The sequence below is a fragment of the Sparus aurata genome, chromosome 14, assembly GCF_900880675.1.
Source record: "Sparus aurata chromosome 14, fSpaAur1.1, whole genome shotgun sequence".
Lineage (NCBI taxonomy): Eukaryota > Metazoa > Chordata > Actinopteri > Spariformes > Sparidae > Sparus > Sparus aurata.
This window is the reverse complement of record NC_044200.1, coordinates 6,870,782-6,883,718: the sequence shown is the minus strand read 5'-3', so window position 1 is coordinate 6,883,718 and position 12,937 is coordinate 6,870,782. Positions and strand designations below refer to the sequence as shown.

The following is a 12,937-nucleotide window of genomic DNA, read 5'->3' as shown; positions in this document are numbered from 1 at the left end:
CATTAAACCTGTTTCCAAAATCACACTCCGGCACGGAACTAAACAATTGTTTCACAGTTGTGGAAACACCGCAAGTCTTCTGGAGTACTTGGGTACAAGAAGTTTAATCTTTTCGCAAATAGTGCAGAGGGTAAGAGACTGTATCAAATTTCATAGGAATACGTCCAACAGTTGAGTTGTGGTTCGTTGCAACAAACCATCTGGCACATCTGGTAGGCCTACGCCAAATAACCCAAGCCAATCATTTTCTTACAGTCCCCTAAACACTCACCCACCCAAGTGTGTGGGGTGTCATCAGTGATTCTGGAATACGATAGCTGATTGTTGAGTCTCTGCCGCCAACCCAAAGTGTCTGTACTTGATGAACGAGGAACGACACTCAACAATCATATCTCCCTGCAAAATCACTTGGTGATCTTGACGTGTTTACAGACAGCAACCCACAAATCCCCCGTAGTATGCCTTCAGGCGGTGGTCATGAGATGAGCATGAGATATTGTGCTCACAGTGATCATGACCATCAGACTAGAATGAAAACTGATAAGAGTGCCGGCTTTTACATGTGACAGATTTCCAAGAATCTCAAGTGTTTCAAGTGTTTTCTTCCCCCAGAACAAATATAACATGGATTTTTTAAATAGCTGCGACATGAGACACAAAGATCGGTCAGTACGTGATAACCTCTGGGTTCCCTCCTGGTCTCTGTGTGTCTCCGCTTGTATGGTAATGCCCCTTCAACACAGGAAATGTAATGAAATGCCTTTGCTGTGACGGTTTCCTCTCTGCAGCTGGAGGTGAAGAGGAACGCAAACAGAGTCGCCGTGACGGGAAGAGGCGGCGCCGTGAAGCCAAGCGTCACATACGGTAACACAGCCTTCTTACAGAGGCACCAGTGTTGTAAAATGCACCCAAACTTGAGTGAAAGTCAGGAATATGTTGTTTGGCAACAGTGAAAGTCACCCACAACAATAACACATGAGTAAAAATCTTAAAGTGTATGACATTAAATTAACTTAAGCATCAAAAGTACAAGTAAAAGTAAATTACACATATATTTACATGTAAGTAGTATATGCGGTACAGGTAAACTATCATCAGATTCCATATTCAGCAATTTTGGCATTATCAGAATCAGTGTATTACCTTGTTGTTGTTGTTGTTGTTTTTCTTTTTATGTGATAGCCATTAAAATAAATGTAATTCAAAATGTGCCGATTAAACAGTAACTTAAGTTTTAAATAAATGTAGTGAAAAGTACCACATTTGCCTCCAAACAGTAGAGTAGTGGAAGTGTAGAGTCACAGAAAATGGAAATACTCAAGTAAAGTTTGTGAAAGGACAGCGCTGAATCATGTAGCCTGGATGAGCAAACCTGCTTTTCCAGAGAGGGCGTTTTATTATGACTATAAATAGGACATGATATCAAATTCCTTCGCCTACAGCCCGCTCATAATTCCAAAACAAAAGCCACTGCCTTACAGAGGAAACCTCCTGCAATGATGAGACGTTACTAAGAAAGTTGCAGGGAGTTGGGATACAGCTTGACAAGAAGAAAGAGTCAGAGGTAACAGGGTTCAAGACATGGTCACGATGCAAAATGTGACTGTAGCTACGCTTACCCAAGAGACCAATATATCCTGCTCTGCTGTGCAACAATAACAAAAGTTATTGGAAACAAAAGAATAAAGATTACGCGGGGGGGGAGAGAGACTCGTCCTTTTTACACAGAGATCCTGCTACACTGCTGTGACCAAGAAAAGCCAATCACCTGCAAACGTATCAGCCACTTGTGTTGTTGCACTGACGCCAATGCACAGTTCGAAATGTGGCGCGGATGCAGACGGACTTCTTACAGGCGTGGAAGGAGAGGATATCACGCTGATATACATGATTACCAAGAAAGGTGAGGTTATTCAAACACTAGATATTCAACTTGGAAATACACAAATGCTCGGTTGGATGAGCCGACAGCGTCACAATGCAGGAATCTGGAATCTGAGCCATAATAGAGTATCGGTAGTATAACCTGTGTTGGAAAAAGGATTTAAAACCTTACTCGGAGTCAAAGTCAGCAAAACTTTTCAGCAGTTTTTGACCAGTGATTCTGCTCCGATGAAGCTCTGACCCTCTCCCTAATCATTTAGATATGGGCCCGGCCTTATTAGCCCAAAGTGATAGCCTGGAGGTGTTTCTCAGATGGCTGCTGAATGGTAAGACTTGCCTGAAATAACTCTGGTGTAGCCAAGGAAAAGTGCCAGGCTTTGAAGCCAGTTTTCGCAGAGGCCAAACCGTGTAATTGCGTCACCATGTGACACACCCCTGCCCGAAATGACTTTCTCCCTCAAGCTTACACTGTGAAAGAGGCATCTATAACACCGTGGCAAATTCTTTTCTTCGCTAATTGATGTGTTATTTCTCATTTGTATGAATTAGGCAATTTGTAACTACCGCATTTCTTAACTGGAAAAAGCCACTTCCATGAGTCTTGCTGTCAGTGAGGTTGCCAGCAGAGGCTTCATATCCCACTGGAGTGTGCTCAGGTTAACTTCACTTTGTCATTTTCTTTTTGATTTTTGTGCCTCTGCTGTGGTTGAGTAGGCTATGTAGTCAAATCATTTTGTAATGTATCTGTTTTAATTGTGCTTATTAACATTTTCATTTTTGTCGTGCTGTAGATCATGAGTCGGCACAGGGTGTTTAATTTTCAAAAAATTGACTGGATGCACTTTGCCGTTGCGTTGTCTCCCTTCCTGTCTGGAACTATGTGTTCTGTACAGATGGACGTGGCTGCGGCCCGCGCCCATCAAAAACAGACCTTGCGCATATTCTCCACGAAGCAGGGCAGGGAGCTGCTTCATGGACGCTGCTGAAACGTGCCGTGGCGAAGCCGGTGAGCACGTGAACATCTCTTCGTGGAATCGGAGGGTATGAGGTGCTGGAAGATGGATTTTTTTAAAAATGTAGCCTATTTATTCATTTGGACAGAGCCAGGCTGGCTGTTAATCCCCGCTTCCAGTCTTAAGCTAGCGTTTCCTGGCACTAGCTTCGTATTTAGCATTCAATTCATGTATTCCTTTTTTCATATGCATTGCACTCACAGAAGTTTCAGCACAGAAAGCTACACAAAAACAAACCAAACTGAAAGAGCTAAAAAAAAAAAAGAATAAAAAGGTCTGTTTATAGAGATCATTCATGTCTTGAGGCGTAATTGTGCTGACAGCACGTCTGTCTGGTTTTGAAGGCCCAGCTGGCTGATGAATCATTTTTAATGCAGCAGAGCTATTACTGGAAATGATTTTCTAAACGTGGCGAGTCAACACAGTTTGTTGTGCATCTGTGTTACTATGAGTGCAGGTATTTGACAGAGCAGTGTGACACAGCACATATGACTAATTGATTTCAAGTGTGTATGCTAACCTGTGCTCCTCCATCTACAGGGCGTCTGTGTTGACCGACTAGAGACGTGTTAGTCTGGAACACTGGAGGCATCTTACATAATGTTTCTCATACGGTTTTTGAAAAAGGATCGGTTTTGGATTCGAGGGGTCAGATAATGCACAAGTGCACTCTGTGATGAGTTTCAAAATGTTTGATTGGCCGAGAGAGATTCGATTTAGGAGGTTGGGGTTGTTTTTCCAAAGCCCAGTTACATAACTGACATCAGATGAACATGGCCGACCCACAACAGATCTTAAATATACTTTCTTCAGATCACATGCTTCTTAAAATAGTCCAATCCACCGGCACACAAATAAAGTAATAAACCTGCAATTAAGAGCTCTGGTGCTCACATGCAGCTAAACAAAGACTTAAATGTTGGATCATGTTTTTTCCCCCCCCCCAATGCATTTCCCTTGTTTGACTTCCCACAATTGCACAGCAGCAAACAAACAGAGGAAGAGCTGCGGTGTTATCATGAGCTGCGCAATCTTATATGGCTGAACAACAAAGAAAGGAAATCAAGGATGATGATGTTACAGTACTGCCATTGTTCTGTGATGGGTGACCTCTGAGAAACAAACACATTTTTTGGATGCAACTAATGACCTGTCATTCAAGCAAGGTTGGAATCAGTGCAGATATATTAACACAATGGTCTTCGGTGTTCATGCACATTTTCTCATCTGATCTGACCTGGTTTCAGCCAGGTGAGAATACACTGAGGGGCCACATTTGGTACCACTGAGACTCTGTAACCCAAATCTGGCAACCATGCGGCTTATCAGACCCTTCTCAAACCAACCTAAGACTTCTTTACGACTGAGGGTGTTGCATTCCAAATAGAGCAGCCTGGTCAGTGGCCGTACTCGGCCAAGTTGGACAAGACTTGAATAAACTTGTGTTATGTAAGATACAAGACGGTATGTAATTATTTTAACCCAGTTAAATCTTCTCAATAATCCCTTCCTTAACCTACCAAAGTAGCTTTTGTGCCTAAACCTAACAAGTTGTGTTTGGCCTTAACCTAACGAAGCAGACCAAACCACAGCTGTATGGCAATGTTAACAGTTCAAAATCATAATATGTCATAATCAGTGAACAGTTTGTCAGCGAGTTTTATTTTGAAATTCTTACTGGACATTTCACATTACCTATCATTGCTAACTAGGTGTAGGTGGAGCGCCATAGTGTGAGGCTTAGGGCCACTGACCAAGCTGCTGTGTTTGACAATCAATACATAACAGCTGCCATGCCAGTCACCACGGTTTGATACCGCGTTGCAACATCTGTAAGCACGATAGCACTGGATATTTTTAAGAAGATCAGGGGACAATTTCCAGTTGTGTTTGTGGCGTCAAAACCAGATATTTTAAGCCAAAACATAGGCTTTTTTTTGTTTGTTTTAACTCTTGCCAACTGTTTTTTGTGCTGAAACCTGACCAGATCATGAACACAGCACTTTAACATCAAAAATTTAACCTTGAAAGAAATTAAAAGAAATGTATGGTTTCAAAGTACCCATGGTTTGTAAAAATGTACATTGCCAACATTTATTCGCTTGATTGGGTCGGTTGATTGGTTGGTTGCGAAATTTTGCATATGGAAAATGTGTATGATATATGCTGATATGATGAATGATGTTAAGGAAAATTGCCTGAAATATCCAAAAATTGTTCCACGTTTTGCTCCGCCCTTAGCATGATTATGTCACCAACAGGGACAGCACATGCCAGGTGGATGAAAGATTAACCTGTGCGGCTGTTTTTCCTATTACATTTTGTGACTATGCAAAACTAGCAAACTGTGACAACTGTTGTGAAATACCTCCAGTTCATTGCCACACAAAATACTTTATCCGGCCATGACTGGGCATTACAGTCATCTGTCCACCTGCAGTTGTGTTGCAACGGAAAAAGAAACAAAAAAAAAAAAAAAACCAGACCAAAATAAACACAAACTACGTAAAAACACCAACACCTGCTGCAGATCTCACAGGACCTGCATGTCAGGTTAGCCCACATAACAGTTATAATAACAGCACAGAGGACAGCTTTTGTATCCCTGTTATATAAAACGATTGACTCTTGTTCCATGTCTTCTTTATTCAGTTGCTTGGTTTGGCTGTGTCATTATAACTTTTACTGAATTCTAAATTAGCCAATAGTGTGGATTTGACAGTTGATTTGGGTCTCTGAGGGAGTGGGAAAGTACAGCTGGGTTAGCAGGTGCTAAACGGGCGCTGCAGTCAGGTACAGTTATGTAACGTATGATACATGAGAGCCAGTTTAGGGAATCTGACACAAAGTCACCAAAACCAGGACCTACCTGCTTCATCCGTCCGTCTCTCGACCCAGACCTGTCATCCTTTCGGTGAAAAACAAGTTTTTCTTTTCTGTGTTGGATTTGTGTGTCAGTTAATTTAACCTTTATATAATATTTGGACTGCAAAAAAAAACAAAAAAAACTTATCCTGAATTAAATGTTAAATTGCTCTACATTTATTTTTGTGGTTTTATTTCTGAATGTTTTTCCTATAAATGATACTTTGAATCTAGGCTTTATTTCGCCATCAGGGAAGGAAGATTTTTGTTAGGATCCACATCAAATTGTTCTCACTCATCAATACCAGCCACTTAAATACGTCTGAATTTTTATTTCATCAAGATCCATGCATTATTCTCTGAGGAATTAACAAAAAACCTTGAAAAACGCCCTCCTGTATCTCGCCGTGTTAAAGAAAGGCAATAGAAATTCTGGATTCGTCTCTTTATCACCCAAAACAAACTGGGTCGATCTGGGGCTGAGCACCATCCACCATCTAAGTTCTGTAAAATTTGTTCTGTAGTTATGGGACCCGGCCGGGCGCAGCCCAAACGAGCAACGTGGGCCCGCCATCCTGTGGGCTCACCACTCGCGGGAGGGTTCTACTGGGGGACTTCAATGCCCACGTGGGCAGCGACAGTGTTACCTGGAGGGGTGTGATTGGGAGGAACGGCCTCCCCGATCTGAACCCGAGTGGTGTTTTGTTACTGGACTTCTGTGCTATATGCTTCTTCCTCTGAAGCCCCTAAATGCTTTATACTAAATATTTCTCACATGTGCCGTCCCAACTGTAAGCACAATTTAATGTAAATGAGATGTACCCTAAATATTAGCTGATGGTACGAGTTTCATTCCAAATACAATAAATATGTTTTGAAATCATCCAGACATTGAATATTTCCTAATACTTTCCAGTGTAATGGGTGCCTTCAGGTGTGCACTGTGACACATATCATTTAACCGAGTCATGTAAGGGAGGAGCTTAAATATATTGTCCAGTCATTGTTGTCCAAGAGAGAACAGGTATGCAGGGACGGAAATATTGTTTTGATGTTCTCCTTTATACATTACATACATGAGAACGGTTTGGGAGTCAACTTTTCCTCTGTTTTCATCCAGAATACGCAAAATTTTTGTCTTCTAAAAACTGAATGTGTTGCCTCACTGAATTCCCCTCAGTGTGAAGACAGAGACCGAAAAGCACCAAAAGTCACATGTAGCAACAGTAAAGCCTCCCAGTACATATCTTTGTATTTCCTCCTCAGTCACACAGAGAGACGTAATATGAGAAAAAATTGTCCCCCACTGATTGACAGGTCTATTTATTGATACAGCCAAAGGATTATTGACTTTTCTTGCCATATACGTATGTGTGTTTAGTCAGCTAACTCAGAAGGTGTGATTCAATTCCAGACATTTCTTCTATTGTCTTTATCTGTGTTGCATGACTTAAACTGCGTCGCTGTAACGTAACACTGAGCCAGGGACTGATCCTGCTGCCCCAGGGCTGGATCAACAGTGAGATATCGTGATCTTGCAAAAAATAAATAATAAATAAATGAATAAATGAAAGGTTGAGGTTTGATACTACAAGGTTTTGGAAATTGTTTCCTCAGTAAACCAACAACCAACAATAAACCCAATTCATTTGGGTGGAATTAGCTCTGCTTAAAGGGGCAGCACTCAGAAATACATTATTTTTTTCCGTTTTTAATGCGATTCAATGGGCCTTGTTATGGCTGCTTATCTCATTTGCAATTGTTTGTGTCACATTTCCCTCTTTATGAAAGCACCTTATCATTTTTATCACCTCACTATCTTATTTTATGAGAATAACTGCACAGTGAGTAAAGGGTATGGCAGTCCTCTGTTTTGCACCCAGACAGTCCTGTGGGTAAAAACGCCATAATACTCAGAGGCTCATGGGTTTAAACATTCCTTTGTATACATAACTGCATTTACAGAATAAGTCAGATTCAAGAGATTAGTATTTTAATGAAAGATTTTTTAAAGTCTGAATACAAAGTGTTACTTAATGCATGCTCAAACAAAAGTCCCCCCCTTGTTAAATCAAAAGAGACTTCCTGTTTTGGGCACTAAAAATACATGACAACATGAAACTGGTCACAAAGAATGCTCAGCAGGAACTTGCAAATGTTTGTCTTTTTTATTCACTCAAGGAAATGCCAGCAGAAATGTTCATAAATGTCTGCCAGAGAACGGCGTGTCAATTCAGCAAAATTCAGCACAGAGCAGACAAGTCAGACACTGAAACAACAACATAACATTGGGTTAATTTTCATAATAAAACAAGCAATCTAAAAAAAAAAATTCAAGCACTTCTTCTATCCTTCAGTTGAGAACACTAACATTTGTGTTGCTCTTCCCCTAGGGAGGAAGTGGAGATTAATAATAATAATAATAATAATAATAATAATAATAACAATTAGACAAGAAAATGTACTTATTTGCTGAACTGTTAACAACTCATGCCTACACAAGGCCATAACCTGTGAACCAACAAAATATGACAACAGATAGGAACTTTTGCATTTCCTACGAAAATACAGTGTGAATGGTGACAGCTGAAGCGATTTCAGAAAATCTGCTCAATGTATTAAAAAATACTATAAGAATGAATGGTCAAGATTTTGCAGTTAAAGCTGAATTTTTCGAAAGCTGAAAAGGCAGAAAGGCTGAAAAGTGATAGGCTGAATGGACTAAAAAAGCTGAACATTTTGATAGCTGAACATGAATATTTGAAAAAGCTCAAAAGGCAGAATGTTGAATATTTAAAAAAGCTGAAAAGCTGAAAAATAATAGGCTGGAAGAGTTTAAAAAGCTGAACATTTTTATAGCTGAATAGTTTCTCTAGCTGAACATATGCTGGGGCAGTAGCAGATCCAAAATTGAAAATGTTCCCACTAAATAATGGGAACATTTTTGGAGGATTGTTTTTGATAAAGTTAAATATTTGAAAGAGCTTAAAAAGCTGAACATCTTGATAGTTGAACGGTCTCAATGCTCGAGCTCATGCGTAGAGACCCTGGAGATACTACGAGCAAAGTTTCATGTTGTGCTGAGCCTTCATAGTGTTTTTAAAAATAGCGATTTTGATGCTATCGCTAAAGTGCCCCAAGCACTCCCATTGAAAATGAGTTTGGTCCGAAAACGAAAATATGGTAGTCTAAATCTTAAAAGTGCCTCTTTCGTCGTAATTTTGTTTTTACACAAAGGTTTGACTCATATACATCAACAAAAAAAGCCAAAGTTGCATTTTAGTGAGAGTTTCAATTTAAGGATGAATGGAACTATTTTTGCAAAAAAGCAGAATATTTCCAAAAGCATAAAGATAGCAAAAAAATCATCCTTATATGGAATAATTCAGATTTCATTCTGAACATGTTGTTAGCTGAACAGTCACAATACATTTTATTATTAAATCAATGTAGATTCCTCTAATCACACATGTTTATTTGTGTTTGTGTGTGTGTGTGTGTCTGTGTGTGTTTGAAAACTCCTTATTTGGGCATAGAACGCTTGCAGTTAGAATTCTGGAATTCTGGTCCATTGAGTTCTGTTCTAGAATGACTTCTTTACATCAAAGCCAAGTTTTACATAAAGCTTTACAGAGGTTTACAAATCTTGGTAGAAATCTACAGATCTTCACATTGAACACTAGATCAACTTTCACGGAGTTGGCATAGACATTCACCTAGAACTACAAAGATCTTCAACAAGAAAACAACAAGACAACTACTGTATGGAGACCATATCTAGTTACGTTTTGACGGAGACATCGTTCCTCCACATGGAGGACAAGGTAAGAGCTTTACATTTCCAAGAGTTATTAGTTTGATTTAACGAAAAATCTGACTACCCTTCTATTTGAACTCACATTTATGAAAAACCATGGATGTGTTGAAACTATATATTTCTTGATGTTGCAACTTTATATTCCTTTGGGTCAATTTTCAATTTCATGTTGTAATGCCCTACTTATGATCTTGTTAGGTTTAAATGATGGTTGTTTTTTTCCTCCCATTAGATTTCATCAGATGAACTGGAAGAGCAGATATGCAGCGATTTGGATGTGCCTCTGTTACCACCAAGGACCTTCATCGATTTGCTCGAGATGTATCTCAGTTCTATAACAAATGAGGCATGGATCTCCCTGGCAGATGACAACACTGATGCTGACACAGTCATGCTGCTGACTGAGATGTGTTGCAAGATTGTGGAAATGGTCTCGATCTTGATATTGATTGGTGTAGCACCTCAGGTTCACCACTATGCACAGATTTCCATGAGAGATGCCAGCAGCTCCTGCAACACTTCTGTCACAAGGAACGGGATTGAGGCTCCACAGATGGAGCGTAACTACTCCACAGTGACAGCAGAGGATGTCGAAGCTAGCGTGGGATATTCGCTTCACATCTGTCTTGGAATGGTGATGAAAGTGAACATGAAGAAGAGGTCTGACAACTCCCAACAGCTGTTGCAGCTTGTTGCTAAAGAGGTGGCCAGGGGAGTGAACCATGGACTGGCTGTTATCACAAACCTCCACTCTGCCTCTATTAAACAACTGCATCAATCTGTTAAGACTGAAATAGCGGAATCTGACACCAGGCAAATGGTTTACCAGGTCACCCAAATATTGAAAAAGTGCCTGGTCAAGATCTTCAATGATAAGGACAAAGGCAACTATATGTGTCAGGAATATAGAGTCATAGAGGTGACACCTTACAACTTTGAACAACAGCAGCAGCTGGTTGAGGAAGAAGTGGTCGAGAATCTTTCCATATCCAGCATATTGGCTGTAATCACAAAATCAACCACCCCTCACTCTGTTGAGAATGAAACACTGAACTCTGATACTCAGCTTCAAAGCAAAGACATTGATCCAGTCTCTGAGACTCACACATTGGTGCCTGGCGGTGAAGGCTTCCATCTTGGGAATGGATCAACACCCCTGTGTCAGAAGAAACAGGAGAGCCCTGCCTCTTCTCAATCTGGAGAGACTGAAACACTGAAATGTAAAACTCAGCATAAAAACCGGATCAGGTTTTTCGAACAAAAAAACAACAAGGATTCTCCAGTCTCAGAGACTAACACATCAATGTCTGACAATGACGTCTTCCACATTGGTAATGGATCAACACCGCTGCATCAGAAGAAGAAGAAGAAGGGCCCTGCCATCACAAGAATGTTCCCTCGCATATCCTGGGCTGTGACATCACTTATCAGCTTCATTGGCTGTGGACCACAGTATGAGTAACTCATGCAGGGATCCTACATTCAGCTTTTCTTGTGTATAGGATTTAATGGCAGATTGCATTCACCAAACAGCTCTCTGCCTCTGCAAGTCTAATCATTCCACGCCCGGATAGCAAAATTGTACCAGACACAGTCATCCGGCCCACATTAGGGTGATTTTAATGGATCGATTGGCAGACAGGGTGTCACAATCCTCCAAACCCCCAATTTAAATCGCACCTGATAGTTGATTGTTGAATCTCAGGCTGGGTATGTGAAACTGAATGTGAGTGGTACAAATTTTGCTATCTGGGTTGGTGGCTCGGGCCAGACGCCAATCCAAAGCATCAGTATTTAATGACCTGGGGATGAGACTCAACAATCAACTATCAGGTGCATTTTGATGGAGCGAGGACAGCACTGAGAACCTGTTTCCTCAAAAAAAGTTGAGCATTTATGTTCTCAGCCTTTTCTTTCTGGAGTTAACATGTGCTCCCTGTGTTGATGTGGGTTTTCCCCGGGTGCACCGGTTTTGTCCCACATTCCAAAAACAGGTAACATCCTAGAAAATAAAAAGAATAATTGTAAACCTTACTTAAGCGTAACTGTATGTTTCATTAGGTCGTCTGTCGCTTACCTCTGGGATTGAGCCAGAGAGTTAGGAAGGACGTCAATTCGAGATTAAACATAACGTTAAGAAAAAACATTCCGCAGATCAATGCTGCTGTCATTTCAATAAATGGGAGTGAAGATAAATCCACTTTGTAATCTCAAAAGTTTAAAAGTAATCGCCTACCGTCAGCCAACAGCTTCAGACCCGTGCAGAATCCACTGTGACTCTGAATGTTTATTCCTCCCAAAGGTCGGGCTCTGCACCAGAGTCTTCTCCAGAGCTATCTGGCTCTAAGCCTCTGTTTAATCTGCTCTTCAAGAAATGATATCTGAGCTCTTCAACATGTCCCGAAGGTCTAGCCCAGAAGCTAATGTCAGCCGCTTATGTCAGCGTAATCAAAATTAAACAAATTCACGTGTCCATTAATGAGCTTTAGAGGCGCTGGTGGTCAGATTTAGAGCTGGGCTAGTTGTTCCCCTTTGTTTACAGTCTTTGCTCTAAACACTTAACGCTCAGTGAGAAAGGGAATTCATGTATTAAAATAATGAAAACTAAGACATTTTCATCTGCTCCACATCTTATTTCAATCTGTCAAAACAGAAACAAATCTAGCATCTGCCCAGTGCTCAAAACAAACCCTACTATTTGACGGAATTGTCTCTATACCAAACCATGATAAAAGCATGGCAAGATGCCATTGTGAGCTTGTCAAATTGAATGCTTGTGATAGTACAGGTGATAAGGACATCATTGGTGAATGCCATCACTGTGGTTAACCAAAGGTGTAAGAATCTGGTAATTATGCCGTTGCATAACACCGATTCAATTTCCACGACAGCTGTGTAGAGTTAAACTCAGCGCTGCTCCCTCTGAATGACAGCATCAGCAAAATGACCACAAATGTCACCATGGCCGTACGACTTTGCTGAGTAACATGGAACAAATTGACAGTGTAAAAGAAAATGATTGTTAATTTGTGTTGTTGGACTGGCGTTGTGTAAACCGGTGTCCATGTGTGTGTTTTAACATGACACACGCTAAAGGCTGCTGGGTTGGGCTGATGGCTCCTCTGAGGTCAGCATCCTGCATCCATCAATACAAAAACAGGGTCACATGTGCCAGACGACGCACACGTAGTCACAAGCGCCTGAGGCGCACCCAAACACAGCCACGCACAAACCGAGCGAACACAAAGAGGTAAAACATACACTGTTGTTATAGTGTACACAGGTTCCAATGTGCCAACAAGCACAGGGTGTGATGTCCTGATCATGTGACCTCAAGTATCCTATCAGCCTTCAGCAC

The 12,937-nt window shown here is 40.9% G+C and overlaps 1 protein-coding gene across 1 annotated transcript; it reads left to right on the top strand.

The window, feature by feature from the left end:
* Nucleotides 1–9,401: 9,401 nt before the first annotated feature.
* Nucleotides 9,402–11,613, top strand: LOC115595220 (uncharacterized). Its single transcript, XM_030439412.1, has 2 exons — nucleotides 9,402–9,586; nucleotides 9,812–11,613. The coding sequence occupies exons 1-2, from the start codon at nucleotides 9,527–9,529 to the stop codon at nucleotides 11,039–11,041; spliced, it is 1,290 nt and encodes a 429-aa protein (XP_030295272.1). The 5' UTR covers nucleotides 9,402–9,526; the 3' UTR covers nucleotides 11,042–11,613.
* The last annotated feature ends 1,324 nt before the right edge of the window (nucleotides 11,614–12,937 follow it).

Excerpts from the sequence above, each read along its gene's own strand:
- LOC115595220 (XM_030439412.1), top strand. The coding sequence starts at position 9,527 with ATGGAGACCATATCTAGTTACGTTTTGACGGAGACATCGTTCCTCCAC. Across the intron at positions 9,587-9,811 it reads TCCTCCACATGGAGGACAAG|ATTTCATCAGATGAACTGGA; the intron begins GTAAGAGCTTTA and ends TCCTCCCATTAG.